General features: G+C 36.0%; 1 protein-coding gene and 1 pseudogene across 2 annotated transcripts; both read right to left on the reverse strand.

The window, feature by feature from the left end:
* Positions 1-7833: 7833 nt before the first annotated feature.
* On the reverse strand, positions 7834-10404 carry LOC113317897 (probable serine/threonine-protein kinase PBL26). 2 transcript variants are annotated; one of them, XM_026566017.1, is made up of 6 exons: positions 10262-10404; positions 9886-10150; positions 9504-9721; positions 9218-9407; positions 8681-9072; positions 7834-8493 (listed from the first exon to the last, which is right to left on the reverse strand). In XM_026566017.1, the coding sequence occupies exons 2-6, from the start codon at positions 10019-10021 to the stop codon at positions 8134-8136; spliced, it is 1296 nt and encodes a 431-aa protein (XP_026421802.1). In that variant the 5' UTR covers positions 10022-10150; positions 10262-10404; the 3' UTR covers positions 7834-8133. The 2 variants fall into 2 exon arrangements, with proteins under 2 accessions (XP_026421802.1, XP_026421803.1); XM_026566018.1 differs by having other exon boundaries at positions 9504-9709; positions 9886-10329.
* Positions 10405-10613: 209 nt separating this feature from the next.
* LOC113316055 lies at positions 10614-20614 on the reverse strand (annotated as a pseudogene).
* Between the last annotated feature and the right edge of the window lie 848 nt (positions 20615-21462).

Genomic DNA, 21462 nt, shown 5'->3' on the forward strand with positions numbered 1-21462 from the left:
TCAACATCAAGGCTTTTAATGATTCGAATTCTTCATAATAGTCATCAACTGTGGAACTCTGAAAAAGCTTATTGAAACTACCAACGAAGTTTTCTTCTATGGGGTTTTCAAATCGAGCACAAATATGAATAGCTAAGTCAGACCATGTAATACGAGTCCGATTGACTTGAAAATTTAAAAACCATTTCTCGGCTTTACCTTCTAGATAGATCGAAGCAATATTTACCTTCATATGTTCCTCAGTGTCATTGATCTTGAAATACCGCTCACTCTTTTGTATCCATCTCCTTGGATTTTCACCATCGAATCTTGGGAAATCTAACTTGGGTATTCGAGAATGATGATAGTCGATTTCCCGTATGAGCATCATGAGTTTCACTTTGAGAACCAGTAGGTCTCTCAGGATTGTGTTGAAGGAAATTTTATTTTTCCAGTAGTTACAGAAAGTTATCGAATCTGGTGGTTAAAGCAGCCACTGAACCACCTAGATCTGTGAGTTTCGTATTAAGAACATCCTGTGATCCTCTCAATTTCTCGACCTCTGATTCAACCTCCTTCAAAGTCATGGTGAGAAAAAAAATTTGGAAGATTTTTGGGTGGGCAGAACGGCTCTGATGCCAATTATTGTATGCTTACAACAAATTAACAACAGAAATCATAAATTGATAGATAAAGTGATGATAGGAACTCCTAAATCAAAGATTCAGGCCATAATCTGAGCTAAAGAACAACACAGCCATTGGGTTTTTTTCTTACAACGTTCATAACCTGAGAAACAAATGCTTCTGAGACACAAATAGACCAATAACTCAACCCTAACAATCACACAATTAGTGCGCGACACGTGCAGCAGATCCAAAGGATCAAAAGGAATCAAAATAGAATATTTGCAAAACACTCAGGCACTCAGCTAACTGTCTAAGGGGCACCCAAGGTCAACTAGTATGCAACATTGAATAGGAGTTCAGTTCCCCTTCTTCCCACAAACAAAATTTCCATTAATGATGTTTGAAGAACAGATCTATAATGCTTGGTTAATGTTGTTCTTCATCCGAATTTCAAACAATAAGACAAAAAAAAAATTTCGCATCTATTATTTGATTAAATATTATTAGATGGAAACACCCAAAATCACAGAACACTTATTCCAAATTGATATTGTCAACTTTATTCATTGCAACATTTTTTGAATGAAAAACTATTGTTAAGATGCGGTGAGCGTGGAAGGTGGAACTAATTAGAATTTCAAACAGTACCTACCATTACTATCCATGTACTTCAACAACACCCTAATCAGAAAATCCTTCAACACATCACCGCCACCACCAAACACCGTACAATATCTTGAAACCCAAACCACTCATTACACCCAAATCCCTCATTAAAATCAAATCCGGTTGAACCCAAATGACTAATTAAACCATAACAAAAAGAAAAAAACCCAAATCAACCATATAAAATTATACCCAAATCTCTTGAACAAAATCAGTGAAGATGCACAACCCTCCTCATACTCATGAACAACATCAAATCTTTCATTTGAAGCTCTCGATTGCATATAAACAACGACAATTCACGGTTGATTTGGTGAACACAAATCTTATTCTTCTTCTCATTTTTTCTACAAATCCTAATCCTAACTATGACATGACATCGGTAAACATAAACCATGAACTAATTAAAGATGGAAAGAAAAATAGAAGGGAAATGGAGAAGCAGAAAAATGGAAGGGATGGATTTTTTCACTCTCTTTTCTTAATATCAAGTATCGTTGTAGGACAACAATGATAACTAATAAGAGGAGGTGAAACGAACGAGAAGAAAAAAGACATTTAAGATTTCATAAGGATACATTTGTAATTGGATCTTCAAAACTTGACCAAGTAAATGAAAATTGACTAGTCAGGTGGGTCCGGACGGAATTCTTAACGGTGGGGGCATTTAATAAACATTGAAAAAAATGTAGGCATTTTATTAAATGCATTTTCCCACTTGGGCATTTTTTTTAAAATTTCCTAATAATAATAGGCTAAACCCGAGTCAGTTTCACATCTGAATGGGCTGAAATCGAGTCAGCTTCAATGTGTGTGCAGACATACTCATGATTCGCACGCTTATAACCCAATTCAGTTGCGAACTGTAACAGGTTCAAACAGTTGCGAGTTTCGAACTGTTGCGAATTTTTTGCAACTGAAATTAGCAACAGAAAATTCGCAACAGCTGTTTGGTGTAGTGAGAAAGTTTTGTGGCATGGCCGAAAGATAGCTATACCATCTCTGATGACAAGGTCAGTTTCTTAGCTCTTTTGCTTTGTTAATCAAGTATATATATATATTGTTTTACATAAATCGTGTATTTAGTTTTATTAATGAATAAGTACGAGACAGAAATATATTAACAATTAAATGTAACATGAACACCAGGTGTAAATTGGAAAATTGATCTATTGAATAAATACATTTGGTTACGGATTTTATTATGGGCATCAGATGTGAAAAATGGTGCGGCCTTCAGTGAAGTTGGCTTTATTACATTGTCGGAAAATGACTTTTCTCTGTCTCTTGTTGAGAATTCACATGACAGACGAATTCGCCTTGGATTTAGAATATATACATAATACATTTAATCTCTTGTTGCACGAAACTCCACAGCATGGAAAACCTCATAAGAAACCAGAATCAGTTTTAGATTCTGAGAAGAAATTGGACAGTGATCACCTAACAGCCTAGCAGATGATAAACGGAATGAGGAGCACCTAGCAGTCAATCAACATTCCGGGAGTCATGCAGCCTCTGAAATGCTTAATGAGAGTACTAAAAAGGCGCGGAGAAAGCTATATGTACAAAGTGTAGAGCAGGCATACCAACTTCCAGATGGGAAATAGACGAAAACAAGGTTTGGCGCATCGACAATGTCACACCCTGATCCATTGCATGTAGAGACACCACCATCAAAAAAGTTGAATAAAAACTGATGATTTTTGAATAAATGCTCTTTAATATTTTCTTTTGCAAACTGTTAGACCAAAGCTCAATATTTTTTACTGTGTGATTAATAATAATATGAATTTTTGGCATATATGAATTTCAGATTTAACCACAATTTTTAAAATATAAGAGAATTTGGATAGTGCCAGGTGGACGGTGTATAAAGAGAAAAAATGAACGGCTCAGTTAGTGCCACGTATATGGTTTAGATGCGTCATATATGAAAGGCTTAGAGACGTCACACGCGTAAGACACACGCTTCGAGATTAATTGGCGTTGCTAAACATAACATATAGCCGCGTTGAGAAAATATAAATTGGCGTGTCTAAATATCACATATAGCCACGCTATGTGGCGTTTCTATAGGATATCAAATGAACAGCTCATAACGTTACAAGTGGACGGTGTAGGATGCTTCTAATTTGGCGGTCAATACTGCATCATCTTAAAAGAGATTCAACGGTTCCTAATACAGCCACGTGGATGAAAGTAATTGTAATTTGGCGTGGCTAAATATCACATATAGCTACGCTATATGGTGTGTCTATAAGATATCCAATGAACGGCTCACAATGTTACATGTGGATGTTGAACGATGTATTTAATTTAACGGTCAATATTGCATCATCTTAAAAGAGATTCAACAGTTCCTAATACAGCTACATGGATGAAGGTAATTGTAATTTGGCGTGGCTAGATATCACATATAGCCACGCTATATGGCGTGCCTATAGGATATCCAATGAACGGCTCACAACGTTACATGTGGACGGTGTAGTATGCATTTAATTTGACGGTCAATATTGCATCATCTTAAAAGAGATTCAACGGTTCCTAATACAGCCACATGGATGAAGGTAACTGTAATTTGGTGTGGCTAAATATCACATATAGCCACGTTATATGGCGTGTCTATAGGATATCCAATGAACGGCTCACAACGTTACATGTGGACGGTGAAGGATGCATCTAATTTAACGGTCAATATTACATCATCTTAAAAGAGATTCAACGGTTCCTAATACAACCACCTGGATGAAGGTAATTGTAATTCGGCGTGGCTAAATATCACACCACGTTATTTTGCGTGTGTATATGATATCAAATGAACGGCTCGTAACGTTACATGTGGACGGTGTAAGATGCATCTAATTTGACGGTCAATATTGCATCATCTCAAAAGAGATTCAACGGTTCCTAATATAACCACGTGGATGAAGGTGATTGCATACAAGATCAAATTGGCGTGGCTAAACATCACATATAACCACATTAAAAATATATGTCGTGTTTATAGGATAACCAATGGCTACGCCAAAAAACAAAGTGTGTGTCTATAGTGAATCAAATAGCCACGCCAAAAGCAGTTTGCGTGTCTATAGTGAACCAAATAGCCACGCCAAAACAATAAATCGAGTGTCTACAAGGTACCAATACTTAAGTTTTTGGGACACTATATAGCAACACATATGGGTTTTGGCGTGTCTATTCTAGGCAGCAATAGACACGCAAGGTAGGTGTTGCTATAGATTACCTAAAGCTACGCCATCATACCTAAAACCACGCGAGCAGAAGCCACACCTAGTCCAAACCAAATTGGTGTGTCTAAAACCCTATGGACACGCCAATTTGGCGTTGCAAAAGGGTCAGTTTGTACTAGTGTTGATGGTATTTGATTTGTAACTCTTTCATGATTTATGCCATGTATAATTCATAGTTAGATACTAAACAATCCATCCTACACCTGATTAATCACTTTCTATGATAATTCTTTGACTATATATGCCATGTATTTAGTGCTTCAGATATCTACTTTTAGGTCGAGACCAAACATATTTTATGAAAATTATTATTGAGATTTGTATCGAAAAATCTTGCGTTTAGGATGCTATGTGTTGCTGTCCTGTATGAGTAATATGAGACTTTTGTGATATGATACATATGAATTTAACTCTACAATGGAATTCCAGAATCCCTAACATGTTTGTCGCCTTTGATATTTCTTTCGCTCACAATAGTTTGATTCGTTTAACTTAGATTCATATATATTTATTTTCTGTTATTAGTATCGGTTAAAGATATTTTCACACTCCTTGAGGGAAAAAACCACATTTGTTGTTGTCCACATTTTCGACACCGTGCACTTGCGGATAAACAAAGTCGGTTTTCCGATCCACCGTTATACCCCTGAAAATTTAGGATGCATGACGAGTTATGCAGACATTTTTCATAATTTCGGATAATTATGAGTGTCACAGAAACAAACAAATATTTTGGGCCTGACAATAAGAAAAATAATATTTTTGGGCCTTAGCCTAATTTTTCCATATGATAATGTTCTCTATAATTATACTCCAAGCATCAAAAAAAAGTTTAAGAATTATCATTAGCAGTAACAAGAACGAGCCTAAATGCTTCCAAAAAGAAAAAAGAAAAGGGTACAACCCTAAGCTCGTGTCATATCCTAGTATATATAACGAGAAGAAATAAAAAAAAAGTTTTAGTAAATAAAAAGAGTGAAAAAGAGAAGTATTAGTGTAAAGTCATATTTGCTTCAAAAAAAAGAAAAAAAAAACAGGTAAAGTCATATCCTAGTATATATAATAGGAAGAAATAAAAAAGAGTTTTAGTAAATAAAAAGAGTGAAAAAGAGAAGTATTAGTGTAAAAGAAGAAAACCAGAAACAAATATCGAGTATCCGTTAGATATTGTACGGAAACTGAGTTTCCTTAAAGTAGTTTTTTCAACAGGAACCGAGTTTCCGTGTGATTTCGCTTAACCAAAGCCAGTATCAGATCTGATCAACTTTTAAATGTAGATGATGGAGAAAATTTAGCAATTAGAAATAAATATGAAAAGAAACTTGTTAAACCAAAAAGACTAAAACATTCTCCATATATTTTCACTAGTAGGACCGCCCTTTTATAGGCTTAATAAAACCCTAAAACACTTAAACAACCGCGGTAACAATTTAATCCTAAATATTAGGATTAGTAAAACAAATAAAAACGAAATTAGACTTCCTAAAGACTAGGATAAATATTGGACTAAATTCAAAAATATTCAAATTTTAAAATTACCTAAATCCTAAAATATTTGAATCTCAAATATCCTAAATAACCGATTGACCGGTTTGAATTAATTTTAACATCCTCCCATAATTTAAACATCTCCTTCATCATCATATCATCATCACTGTTCATCATCATCATCAACATCATATAATCATCTTCATCAACATCATCAAATAATCATCATTAAAATAATTTCAACTCTTCTTCATCATCAGATGCTCCTACACAGAAATTTGCATGCTCCTCTTTTGGTTTTTCACGACAGTATTTTTAATATGCCCAAACTTTTTACAGTGGTAGCATTGTAGTGGCTTTTTGTCTTTGAAGTAATAAACATCAGTAGTATGGTTTGTCCTTTTGCATATTGAACATGATTGAGCAGAAGAATTTTTACCGTTTTCTTTAGCCATAAGAGCTTTCTCTTCATATGATTCCAATTTCAGTAACCTGTTCAACCTTTGCTCATGTGCTTGAAGAGACCCAATTAGTTCATTCAAAGAATAAGTTGACAAATCTTTGGATTCTTCAATAGCAGCTACTACATGTTCAAATTTAGAAGGAAGAGAACGTAATACCTTTTCCACAATTTTTTTGATCAGAGAGTTCTTCACCATATGACCTGATGGCATTCACATTTTTGGTGACTTTGTCGAAAAGTTTCTGCACTGACTTATTGTTTCCCATGGAAAAGGTTTCAAACTCACGACGAAGATTTTGCAGTTTCATGGTAATCACCTTATTAGTACCTTCATATTTTACTTGCAACACAGTCCATGCTTCTTTTGTTTTTTAGCAGTTAGAAATATTTGGAAAAATTGAATCATCCAAACCTTCTTGTATGAATGACAAAGCTTTTGCATCTTTCTTCACTTTTTCTCTGTACTCATTCCGTTGTGCTGCAGTGAGCCTTTCATCTGGATTTACTTCATCATAACCGTTTTCTACTAATTCCCATAAATCATGAGAAATAAAAATTGTTCTCAACTTAATGGACCAGAATTTGAAGTTATCACCTTTGAAAACATGAATGTGTGGTTGTGGAAGCGTACCATTAGTTACCATCTCCACAGGATCGTCTGGCTCTCGATGCCAAATGTAGAAAATTTAGCAATCAAAAATAAAGATGAAAAGAAGCTTGTTAAACCAAAAAGACTAAAACATTCTCCATATATTTTCACTAGTAGGACCGGCCTTTTATAGGCTTAATAAAACCCTAAAACACTTAAACAACCGTAGAAACAATTTGATCCTAAATATTAGGGTTAGTTAAACAAATAAAAACGGAATTAAACTTCCTAAACACTAGGATAAATATTAGACTAAATTTAAAAATATTCAAAATTTAAAATTACCTAAACCCTAAAATATTTGAATCTCAAATATCCTAAATAACCAACCGGTTTGAATTGATCCCAACAGATGATGGATTTTGCCACATTAAAGCAATACGAAAGACCATAGTAATTGGATTTCGCTACAATTAAGTCATAGTAAAACAAAATCGCTTACCATTGTGATTGGCCTAACTACATTTATGATGGCTGAAATAATTGGCGATCAGTTTAACTACATTTTGAGTCACAGTTATTTTCTTTTGATTTTTTTCTTTTTGGCTTTGGCTAGGCCTTACTGCCTCCTTTGGCCAGAATGTTGCGGTGATTTCTGCTTCTTTTCCTTGTTGTCTTCTTTCTTTTTCAAAAAATTAAACGCCAACTTTTGGCGGTGGATTTGCCTGCTAAACATTGAATGCTAATAAGGAAAACAGCAGAAAGTTACTAGAACATAAATTTTTATAGGATATAGGAAACTGCAATTCAAAACATAGAAGAAAGATGGGTAGAGAAGTCAAATCTCATTTCAAGTCCTTCCCCCCCAATAAATACTAGAAAGACAGAGAGAGAGAGACAATACCCTAATCCGACCAAAATATCACTCTTACAGAGGAAATGGTGTCATATGTATAAGGTATCCATTTACCAAGAAAAGAAAGAAAACCGAGCTCAAAAGTAGTTGTTGCAATCATCGAACAAAAGGATGTAAAGATTTTACAAACAAAGAAAATAACTGCGACATTAGCCATGAGATCTTTTGCTTTCTTCTCTTGTATTAGCACCCCATTCTATGGCTTCAGCAACGGCTCGTTGACGTTCCTCTGAACTTTCTTCGTCCTTCCTTTCTTTATCATCATCTTCTTCTTCTTCTGGATGCGGAAGAGGATCAGGTGTGGAAGATCCTTCTTCAATTGGACCCACTGACAGGAAACTGAGTGCAGTAACAACATCACTAATCAACGGACGAACTTGAGCTTCCTCTTGAAGGCACATGGCTGCAACAGCAACCGCTTGATTTAAACCTCTTACTGGGAAATCACCTTCAAGTAGGGGATCTGCTAATTCTGGATACCTCTTTGGCTCCTTAAACATGGGGTGCGCCTGGATGAGTGAAACAAGCACACAGAGTCATCAGATAAAAGTTAATTGACCAATCAAACAAAATACTGTGCTTTGATTTTGAGTGACTAGCTCGTGATTTTCTATGTGTAGCACATCTTCATGTCCTTCGTATGAAAAGTGATGTGTATAGGAAAAAAAAGAGGGAAGGAAAGATAAGAATAAATACCCAAGAAACCAAATTTTGCTCTTGGGTTGGTTTGGTGGTGTCAATTGCTCTTCGCCCAGTGATTAGTTCGAGTAAAACAACTCCGAAACTGTATACATCCGACTTCACAGTCAACTGGCCTGTTCTTACATACTCTGGAGCACAATATCCATACGTACCCATCACTCTAGAAGAAACATGTTGCTTCTCCCCAACAGGACCAAGCTTCGCAAGCCCAAAATCGGAGAGTTTTGGATTGAACTCTTCATCCAGCAAGATGTTGGATGATTTCAGATCACGGTAGATAACTGGGGGATTTGCCTTATCGTGCAAATACTCCAGACCTTTAGCTGCACCTGTAGCTATTTTCATTCTTGTAAACCACCCTAGTGGCTTTTGATCTGATCCGATATCTGCCAATGTAGATGTTATGCAACATTTGACTCAGTTAAACAAGGGAGTCAATCGCTAGTGAAATGTAGTTGGATGAATGAAATGTAGTTGGATGAATTACAGTAAGTTTATAATACAAAAGAGACAAAAAAAAAAGTGTAGTACCTAATAGATGATCTTCTAAGGATCCGCGTGGCATATACTCATAAACCAAAAGCCTCTGATCTCCATCAGCACAATAGCCTATAAGATTTACCAGATTTGGATGGTGAAGGAGACTCAACATCAACACTTCAACGAGAAACTCTTTATTTCCTTGCAATCCATTCCGGTCGAGTTGCTTAATAGCCGCAAGCTGATTATTATATATAAGCATAAAAAAATTGTTCTAAGACTTCCGGAGAACAAAGTGTTCGGTATGTTGAATAGAAAAAAGCCAAGTCCTTTTTACCTGGCCACCATTTTCAAGACGCCCCTTGTAGACTCTTCCAAATCCACCTTCTCCCAGTAGACATTCCTGTCTGAAGTTCTTAGTTGCTGTGGCTAACTCACGAAACGTAAATGTTTGTGCAGCAATATTTCCATTTCCCTCTTTGCTGGTGGCTTCGCTTTGTTGCTTTGTTTCGTCTTGGGTCTTTGGTGTTCTAATATTTTCCTCTGAAACATAGACTGAATCATTAAAAAAACTTCAACAATTAATATGTGATCGAGAAGCAAAATTTATAGTTGTCATCACAATAATACCGAAATAATTTATCATTAATGGGCATATTTTAGGGTAATATACTCATTCTGTGTCTTGCGAGAATTCCAATATATATAATGATACTAACCTGGAGCCTGTGGTAGCGGTACCGATGTTGCATGATGCCTTACTTCTTTATCGTCAAATTGCGGCGAGCATTGTGGGCTCGTTTTTCTTTTTGCCGCTCTCTTCTCATTTGACCCAAAACACGGGAAACAACTCATGGTGTCGGAGCAAATTAATTACTTATGAAAACTGTTCAACTAATCACCGATCGCAATACCAAGAGGCAAAAAAAAGCGCCCAATTCACAAACCCAGATGTATTGTAGAGAAAAGGTTCTGAAACTTCACCTATTTGTGAAGACCATGAAAATATAAAAATACAATTATACTTTGAAACCCAAACAAAAAGATTAGAGACCAATACTACCGAATGCTTATCCACAACATAATACTACTCACAGAATGAATTTTCCGGCAATTCCAATGCAGAGAGAGATTTCTCCCCGAGAACCCAAAGGTTCCAAGAGATCTCTCTGGGATCAGGAGGAGAAAAATTGGGGATGAGAGAGAAACATGGTTTGGGTGTTCTGTTCTTTGTGTGTTTGTTTTGAAAATCCCGGAGAAAATTAGGGGACAATAAAGTTTATAGATTTTTTGGAAATTAATTCTAAGAATAAGCATAACTGAGTCCAATTTCTTTGTGGGATTCCATGGTAGATCCTAAAACCATTAAAATGTTTTGATGAATCAAAGTGACACACGATGCAGAAGACCGTTGATTTGCTACAGAAACCTTGTTGGGCTGAGAATTTTAGAGAAACATTATATTTAATGGTCGGGTTGACTTGATTAGAATGAAATGTTCTTAATTTAGTGTTTCAAGAATGAACAGACAAGTTAACCTAAAAACAGCATAGCATTATTGAAGATAAAGAGGTTACTGACTCAGATAATTGCGGAGGGAACAAAAATGTTTGAAAATCTAGCGCCAGATAAGTCACCAGAGAACGAACTGGAAAATTTTCCGAATGGTCATCTATCTGTAAATTGATAATTAGTTCTCACCCCATTTTTATAATTTTATCTTGTGGATCAAAAGAAATATATACGGTATCTTCTCATAAAAATGATTTGCTGAAGAAAATGATTTCCCCCTTGGAAATGTGAAACTCACCAGCAAAGGCAGCCGTTTTTAGAATTCCGACGACAAGTTTGCTGCAGGTTATTCCGCAACAGATAATCCTTATCTAGGATTCACTGCAGATAAACTGGTATTAAAAACGACACTGAAGTCGACCCTTGATAGACTTGGCAGCGAATTTCTACCCTAAACCTATTGCTTCTATAAATAGGCACAAATAAAGGATTTCTTAAAACTTTTAGACTAATGTCTGATAACAAAATGTACACTGAAATTCGATGAATGAATACAGCCCAAAAATTTGAATAATATAAGCAACCGGGTAATAATTGTTAGTCACACTTTTTGCTTCCTTCAGAGCTCCGCCTTGCAAAATGTTGTGAAACCCTTAATCTGCTAAAACTACAAACAAACATAGAATACTACATCATATCATTTATTACCTGAGAGATATGTTAACTTCAGTCTTGGAGTCTGTCAGGACAATTTCGTTTGCTGTATCACCTTTCGGACAGTCTTGACCTGCCAACCCTGTCCTAAGATGCAGAGGTCTCATAAAGACTAGTTCTCCCAGGTCTCTCTTTAATTCTAACATCAACTGAACACATGCATCTCTTTGCTGCTCTGAAACTCTATGATGTGGGTTTAATTTTTCTAGGATTCTTTTAGCTTTTTCTTCCTGATGTTTCCCAGAATAATTCGAGTTCCGGTTTAGCTTCAAGTATAGAACGGCGTTAATGACAACCTGCAGAAGAATTGCAAATAATGTAATTCTGAATGCGATCGACACAGTCAAATTATGTAATATAAATGCACGAACCGCCAAAGCTTATGCAACTGACATAAGACACTTTATTCTAGAGAGAGAGAGATAGAGAGAGAGAGAGAGAGGAAGGATCATACCTCACTTGTCCCAGGAGAAATATTAACTACACAGTTGATGACTACTCTGCTGTCTTGGTGAAAACTACTAAGATTTTTGTCTTCCTCTTCACTCAATTCTTCCCTCGAAAATGCAAGGTTATCCAATTCCTCAAAACACTGTTGAGCAATACCAACCTGCAAACAATCAAAACTAAGGCCTTCTTTCAACTATTCAATACGTGAGTTCCATAACACCAGAATATAACTTATTTTAATACAGTTATAAATAATTAGCAGTTGACAATAAGAAGTCATGGGTTCCCACTTCTTAGTTAACCTGTACAACTCATGGAAGATGTGTACAGCTTTTAATATTCCGAACTTCATAAAAGTTGGTTGAAAATGAAAATCATGACTTCTAAACTGTCTTTTGTTGTTGATTGGGTGGACCTTTTTCTCGTACCTTCTGGTATATGAAATGAAATTTAAATTCTACCCCATCAAACGTAGATTAAAGTCACACATGAGAATTTCACACACCTTTTTTTGCAGAAGTAGCAACCTCCTCCGACCCAGAGACTTGGGCCGCAGAACCTCTAGCCTGGCACCAGATACATCCTTCTTGAAGCGGTGCTGCAAGTTTTGTATCCTTGGGGATTTGCACATTCACTTCTATGTCACATCTTCCTGTTGGCAGCATGAGAAACTAGATAAGAATCCGCCATATTTAGGAAATAGAAACAACAAAGATACACAATCAATTTATAAGAAATTAGACAAAGAATCTTTAGTAACATCCCTTATGAACCAATATTAGGTTGTCAAGAATGCTTGTTTACAAAACTACAAAACAAAAAGTGAAATATGATACTATATGCACATTACTTCGGAAATCAAAATACTTGGTGACATACTGAAATTCAACAGCTGGAAGTTGATAAAATAAGTTAACTAGATATCTTATATAGTAAGCTTATTTCAAACATTCTGATGTTTGAATGACAACTGAACTGAAAGTGATAGTTTGTAAAAACCTAGCAGACTATGACTTCTTCATGAAAAGGATCCGCAAATTAAACTAAACAATTGCAACAGAAATATACCTGATAGAACACTAAAACTTTGACGATGATCAATGCCTGGTCTCTGACTTGCAATACCACTGAAACACGAGAATAAACAAATTCCGTAGTCATACATTTAACCAGTAGACAACACTCTTAACAAAAGTTGATCAATGATGTATATCAGTCCAACGGTCCTTGATAGCAAACTAGTTTATTGGTTCAACCATTGACAATTGCATAAAATCAACTCACCTAACAAAAACTCTCTCCGGAGGGTAACAATACCAATATGGCAGACCAAGGATTTCAAAGTTTGAAAGTCGCAGCTCTGACACATCCCCAGAGTCCATATCAAGTTCTAAAATTGCCTGACCAACTTCACAAATGAAAAATTGCGTCATTTAAATGGATACCCATCAACATCCATATAATCCATCTGCTGAAAACTGAATTACCTATATCACAAAACAATATTTTGTTATTATAATTGGCTACTGATGACATGAGACTATCATATGGGTATCCTTCCCTTAAACAACCAGAATCAACTCTCTGCGGCAACCAATTCTCAGTTATCTGATTCAACAATGATCTTTTCTCAGATATCAACTTCCCACATATCTCCATAATATTTGGGTATCCTGCAGAAACTTTAATAAGTCGGTATCTGAAACCCTTTCTTAATTGTTTTGAATATTCGGAAGCACAGAATAGAATATGAACCTGTAATAACATCTTTAATCTCCCCAGATGATGCATCCATAATCCACAAAGTTTGAATACTGAAGATAGAAACATATGAGAGATGAGGCTTAGAAAGAATACAAAAGATGAACAAACACGATAGACAGGGATCTATGGAACCGAAGATTCCCTTCTTCACTCATACTATCTATCCTAGTAGGGTCACTCAGACCGGCATAAAACTCAAAACACATGTATTCCTTTATGTTAAACTAGGTAAGACTACGCTTATTGGCCGACTGTTAAGGAGGCCTTCTATGTGATGAGAAGATGTAGTCTTTGTCAGTCACAAAGTTTGTGCAAAAAAAATCAAAATTGGCTTTGCTTTTTTCCTAATTTCATCAAATTCGGATGATAATCAACATAATCAAACAAATTGATCATCAATTTCGATCAAACAACATTAAAAAAACAAATTCAATGTTCAAAATTCTTCAAAGTAGTCTTTAGATCGAATGGGATCGACCAACTGAAGTATCATTTTCATTAAAAATAACCAGAGCATTCCATCAGATTCTCTTCAAATTCAATCAAACTTCGTGCAAACTATTTCAACTCCCACATATACAACGATTAAAAAAAACTCTTATTCTTCTTAATTCTATCAATTCCATTGAATCACATCATTTCCGAGCTACCGAGCTGCTGAGAAGAAATTCATCTCTGAAAAAAGAAAACAGAGTATAGTTTTCAGAGATTTCGGGTCAATTCGGTCGACACAGTGAGTTAACAGAGTCACGTGACTCGCATCCCGAATCACCGGGTCAGATTCCCCTTTTCTCCGTAATCCACAAAATGAAAGCAAACTGAAACCCACCAAATTAAGATCGGAACAGAGGATCCGTATAAACGGATAATGACTCAAAACTCAAAAGCATTTCAATCAAAATCAAAACTGAATACCATTCATAAAAATCATCATAACACAAAACAAACAACAACCCAGCGGCAGCTCCATTTAAATTTCAGTGCTAATGAATAAACAACAACCCATTCCTTCGAATTGTCTCTAATTTTAAGAGAACGGATTCAATTTTTTTCGTTTTGTAAATGGTCATCAGTGGAGTTACTGATGTTCGAGATGATCAAGACCGACGTTTCACTGATAATCCATTTCCATTTCTGAACCTATTATTCTCTTTACAAATAAACTATATACTCTTTGAGTTGGTCATCAGTGGAGTTGCTGAAATTTTACACTTGCTAACCATGCGCTTGGGTAGGCGACAGGTGGGAGGAGATGACTCACGTAAAATATATACTGCTCAGTAACAAATTTGGTGTTTGTTGGGGGGTGGAACTGAAACCTAAATTCAAAGATTAACAGCTTAATGTGGTGTCATATCGAACATCAAATCTAGGCAATACGAATTTATGCTTAGCCGCCAACTTATGACACGCACTTGCGCCTCAAAACAGGTAGGATGCGTGCCTGTGCACACTTTATGAGCACTAGCTGCAGTACAGAGCGAAACAGAATACCGAAGTGTGTATAAACTTATAGATATTCCGATTCGACTTCAAAACTAGTCATAAAAATTCAAGGTGACTAAATTTGTGGTACAAAAACCCTACTTAAATGTTGGGATTCATTAAAATTTCATCTTAAACTAAATTATACAAAAATCCCAAAATTTTAAAAAATTGATTAAAAATCACAAATTTCAAAATTGGTTTAATCAAATTTTATGATGAAACCAAAAATTGATTTCGTCAAATTCTATAAGGTTTCATCAAAATTTTATTTTTTGGAATTTTTGTGTTATTTTTGTTTTGACGGTTTTTTTGTGGATGGATAGTGACTCCTTTGGGATTATAACTCGGGACCGATTCCACTTTTATTATGTGGACAGGGTAATAAGAGTTTAAAGGGATCGATATAAAGTTGGTTTTTCCTTTATGGCCTCCCCGCCGCAAGCGGTAATCTAGTGTTAAATATATTTTAAAAGGATAAAAAGTATTAAAAACATAATTGTGTAAGATTAAAGCAGAACTATACGGAGTATAATTTAATTACCTGGGATTAATTATGAAGAGATTGTTTTGCTCTTTCATTAAATGACACGGGAATCTTAACATCTCCCAATCAAACTCCTCGGATTGCGAAGCCTCTTCTCTTCCCTTTGGAAAAAATGTATTTAGGAGATTTTCCGGGATCCAGCTCCATATGCTGCTACTGATTCTTTTGCCAGCATTGAGGTTTGGATAAAGTGTTTCTAGAGTTCTACTCCGAATGTTAGCTTTCCTAATCGCATGGTTCTTCACAAAGAAAACCAGCAGAAAAGGCAAGGTAAGAGGAAACCACACCTTCAAGAGATAATATACATAGGCCTCGACAGCGGAAGGAAAGTAGATTAAAAAAAAAAATTATTAGAGGGAAAGCAAAAAGTGATCCGAGAAACGCAAAGGTCGTAGCCAACCCGCTATTTGCACCTATTCAATACAATTTTTCTAACTCGGACTATAATGTATCTCCTAATTACGCCGGTGCATATAACTCGCACCCACCGTCTAAATATATCCACCACCATCAACTCCAATCACGACCAATAAAGAAAACAATAAGAATCAAAATCTACCGAACTTAAATCTCAGATCAAAGTGACCAAAGAAAAAATAGAAGTCTTTAATCAAATAAAAAAAAAGGAAACCCGTAAAAGTAATACTGATGTTCGAGATTAAAATTCTGTTAGTAGATAATCAAAAGCTAATTAATCTAGTTTATTACTTCGTAAACAAAAAGGTCAGAATCGAATGGTTAAACCAGAAAAAGCATAGATGAATACCCATTAGAATCAATAAACCATGCACAAACAAACACAATAAATCAAGCATTTTATCTTCCTGCCCCTCCGTTATCAGCTTTTTTCATCACCAAAGCAGGTCCATCTTTTACTCATACGTTACTTTCTTCTGATGTAGGAAAAGTCGTGAAACCTAAAATTAAGGTTTTTGAAGGTTTGGGCTTATCAATTCTTTCAATCGGTTTACTTGTGAAAGCTTTTGGTGGTATAAGCTATTAAGAGAACCAATAGGTTGATTGATCGGCTTGATAAGATATTTGGTAACTAGAGAAAGGAAGTGATGACGGTGTTGTAGAACTTTTTTATTAGTTGGTTGGCGTCGGTGGAGGAACTGGTAGCGATGGTGGTCGACATATCCGGAGAACGCGTAGGTGTGAGTTATATGCGATCATTGGGCGTATTTAGGAGGGGTTTCGTTGTCCGAGTTAGAAAAATTATCTTAACTAGGTCCTTCTTAACTAGGTCCTTATAGTGAGTTGACTACGATTTTTGCACTTTTCAGATCCGTTTTTGCTCTCCCTTTAACAAAAATCAAAAAAGAAAAACAAAGAACACAGAACTTTGTTAAACTTTTGTGGCCAAATTGTCAGCCATGTTCAACATTCCCTCGATAGACAAACCATACAAACCTCGAAAGGTGCTAGATGATAAAAGAGAAACACGCTGACGGTTACTCACCTCTGAATCCACAAAATATAGACAGTCCCCACAGCATCATAAAATAAAGATGCAGGGCGCTATAGTTTGGTTGATTCAAAATCACCATCCTCAAAACCCGGGGAAGAACCAATCTACAAATAAATAAATTAGACAAATTTGTTTGTTCTTTAACATAAAGGATTTAGTAGAAGAAAGTAAATATCTTTTTTTCTTTGATGCAAGAAAGATTATATTGAGCTTAGCACAATCGTGTGCGATAGAGTTCAACACGAAAATAGGAGGATCTCCTTCCCAACTATTACAAATGCTCTCTTTACTAGCATATTTAGCTAAACTAACAACACACTTATTAGCAAGCTTGTTTGTGTGCAAGCAAAACCAACTATCAAAATAAACTAAAATGAAAGTAATATCTTCAACGGTGCATCTTAACTCCCATGGAACATCATTTTCCTTTCCTTGAATAGCTTTTGTGAGACTAAGATAGTCCTCAATTATTATCCTCTTGTAATTCAAAAGGCAGCTAAATGAAGATTTACAAGGATAAAACCAATCCTAAAAGCTTAAATACATGAACTCAATTCAAACCAAATGGATGAAACAATTATATACAATGATACATACACATTCTAAAAAATTTCCATTGCCAGCAATTATGATGATCCGATGGTGATTGTTGTCCGAGACGAATAGTCGGTTCTCATCCTCATCTACAGATATACAACCTAAAATAAAGAAAAAGATGGTTTTATATAAGCATGACACTAGCAACAAAAACGCCGTTCTCTAATATAAAGCATGAACATATCTAGATGGGGTAATGAAGAAGTAAAGAAAAAGATAGTTTTAAATATAAGCATGACACAAGAAACAAAAACGTCGTTCTCTAATATAAAGCATGGACGTATCTAGATGGGGTAATGAAGAAGTAGTTAAACTCCATAATGGAGCGCATAATTACAAATATGGAGGGACTGCAGTTCGTAGGTGTAGTGTCCTTCCTTCTAAGTTTTCACATTGGAATCAGAACCTTAATGACACCTAGAAGTCACCCTTACTAAGAACTACACACATATGCAAACTAACATAAACTTGATTTGAGTGAAAAGTGCCAGATGTGATGATATTTCCAATCAAAAAAGATAACTGCAAGACAAATATTACCAGGAAAGTATAAAAGTAAATTCCGAAGAGAAGAATCATATAATTCCATCGCGACATCAGCTTTCTTAGTTTTCAGGCTTCCCAAGTTCTGGTCCAGTAATTCATGATGTACCAAATTGAGCTCCCCAATGGCTACATTATAACCAATCAAGAATTTATTAATTACAGATGCCCCAGACTGAAACATCGAACAAGCACATGGAGGACAAGAAGGAAGCTATGGATTATGCAAATTCTATATTCACTGAGGTAGGAAAAGTACCTTTGCTAAATGTTTCAACCTCTGTCATTCTCCCGATATATTGCAACGGATTCTTAAAGTCTTTAAAGATAAGATAGCATGGCCTTTCCACTTCCTAAAATCCAACATGATACAGTTTATAAATACACGTCAGAACGTTAAAATAACACCCAGTAACACGACTTTCGAGCAATTAAACAAGAAAATTCAAAGGAACCACATGCATTTAAGGGCAGAAAACATCCAAACTTCTTATTTTCTTTATAAATGTAGATGGAAACAACCAAACTTCTTCATAAGTCCATGTTTAACAACCATCAGTTAAGTACTTATAGGATCTTGATTCATGCAATTTAGATGACCAAGTTCACTTCAAGTATATACTTTTTTCCTTTTCTTTATCCATCAGGTTAACAATTAGATGTGCGAAGACAGAAAATCAAAACAAGAGGACAATACACAATTCATGATAAGGATTCGTACCTCACCTCAGAAAAGGTCTTGTTAGACAACAAGATAGGAAATGTAATATACTCTTTCATGATTGTGTGGACTATACATGCTCTCGCAGAAACATAACGATCTGAACTTAGAGATTGAAAACCAAAAATGCAAAGCTCTGGGTGCCTGTAACAAGCATAAGTACCGAAGTTAGAGTAATCCACTCATATTAGTAGAACTATGTTCTTGATAAAGAAGATTAATCTTCAAACAAAATGTTACAGAGAAAACCTTAGAAAAAATCAGACAAAAGTTTGTATCTTCACTACAACTTAAAGAAGAGAGAATGACTGATATTTAAAGTTACACAAATGACAAGAACAGACCAGCAAGACAAAATAGTCAACAAGAGAGACAGTGGAAAATGGACAGGTGTAAGAAGAAGAGTGGTACAGGCTGTATACATCACAGTTACACATACAGCTGTAACACCTGACAGTTAGCTAGAAAGCTGGTCTATTAGCCCCCCTCAAGTTGAAGTTACCAGAAGGATGAACTTGCAACTTGTCTCTGAGAAACTGAAATCTAGGACTGGATAAGCCCTTAGTGAAGATGTCTGCAACTTGATCCAGAGTGGAGATGTAGTGAACCTGCAAGTGCTTAGAGTGCACAAGTTCTCTGACAAAGTGGAAATCAACAGCTAAATGTTTCATCCTACTGTGAAACACAAGATTGGAGGACAGAGAAATAGCTCTAAGATTATCACATTGTAAGGTGGGAGTAAGTTGCAGAAAAATGTGAAGATCCTTGAGTAGATGACAAACCCAAGCAACCTCAGAAGCAGAATTAGCTAAAGATCTATATTCAGCCTCAGTGCTTGATCTAGCCACAGTAGCTTGTCTCTTGCTGGACCAAGAAATAGGATTAGTACCAAAAAAGATACAATAGCCTCCTGTACTTCTTCTTGTATCAGGTGAACCTGCCCAGTCTACATCACTAAAGCCATGAACAACTAGCAAGCCTTTGTTGAATAGAATTCCATAATCCACAGTAGACTTAATGTATCTCAAAATTCTCTTAGCAGCTGTCAAGTGATCAGATGTAGGAGACTGCATGAAATGGCACACTTGATTAACAACATAACAGATTTCAGGCCTAGTCCATGTGAAATACTGTAATGCTCCAACTAAAGATCTATAAGGAGTTGGATCAGAAAGTGGGACTCCATCAGTAGCAGAAAGTTTGGTACCAACACAAACTGGGGAAGAACATGGCTTAGCACATAACATATCATGTTTGTTGAGCAAGTCCAAAGCATATTTGGTCTGAGAAATAAATATACTGGATGCATCTCTCTTGACTTCCAAGCCAAAAAAATAGTGTAAATCCCCCCAAGTCTTTGAGAGGAAAGTGAGTTTGAAGTAGAGAAATAAGTTCAGAGCAATATGAAGAGGAATTACCCGTGATGAGAATATCATCCACATAAAAAAGAATCATGGTAATTCTAGACCCAATTTTCCGAACAAAAAGAGAAGCGATAGATGCAACAAACTTGTAGGAGAGAAGAACATTCATTAACTTTTCATACCAGGCCCTGGGAGCCTTCTTCAAACCATAAAGAGATTTGTGAAGTTTACAGACCTTATTGGGATGCTTAGGATCAACAAATCCTGGTGGTTGAGTCATGTAAACCTCCTCTTGTAAATAACCATGAAGGAATGCATTACTCACATCAAGTTGACTGATTTTCCATCCAAATTGTATAGCCAAAGAAAGAAGAAGTTAGATTGTAGTTGGCTTGGCCACAGGGCTGAAGGTCTCATCATAATCAGGACCAGCTTGTTGATGAAAACCTTTGGCAACAAGTCTTGCTTTGTGTCTTTCTATGCTACCATCAGGGTTATGCTTGATTTTAAGTACCCATTTACAACCTACCAAATTCTGAGATGGATCAGGGTCAACTAAGGACCATGTACCTGTTGTTTGTAGTGTAGTATATTCAGTGACAAGAGCAGGACCCCATTTAGGATGCTTTTTAGCTTGAGCGACACAAGTGGGTATGGGAGAAGGCGTATAAGAAACAATAGAAGCAGATACAACATATTTTGAACAATAAACCTTTGGTTTTCTAATACCCATTTTACCCCTAGTGACCATGTTGTGTTCATTCATGACAATAGTAGGAGGAGAAGGTACCTCAGCAGCAGCAGTTGAAGAAGAAGTTGACACAGGAGAAGTAGGTGAAACAGGTGAAGCATCTAAACTTTCCAGTGGACATTGAGATATAACTGCAGTTGTAGAAGCAGTATGCAAAGAAGTAGCTAAAATATCTGAAGCAAATGAGATAAAAGAAGCAGGTGAAGTATCTGAACTTTCCAATGGACATGGTGATGTAGTTGCAGTTGTAGAATCACTTGGCAAAGAAGAAGTAGCTGAAATATCTGAAGTACAAGTAGGAGCTGGGATAACTGTAGAAACTAGGGGAGCAATTCTCAAAGGATAAGTAGATTCATCAAACACTACATTTATGGAAA

Source organism: Papaver somniferum, chromosome 10 (genome assembly GCF_003573695.1).
Source record: "Papaver somniferum cultivar HN1 chromosome 10, ASM357369v1, whole genome shotgun sequence".
NCBI classification, from domain to species: domain Eukaryota; kingdom Viridiplantae; phylum Streptophyta; class Magnoliopsida; order Ranunculales; family Papaveraceae; genus Papaver; species Papaver somniferum.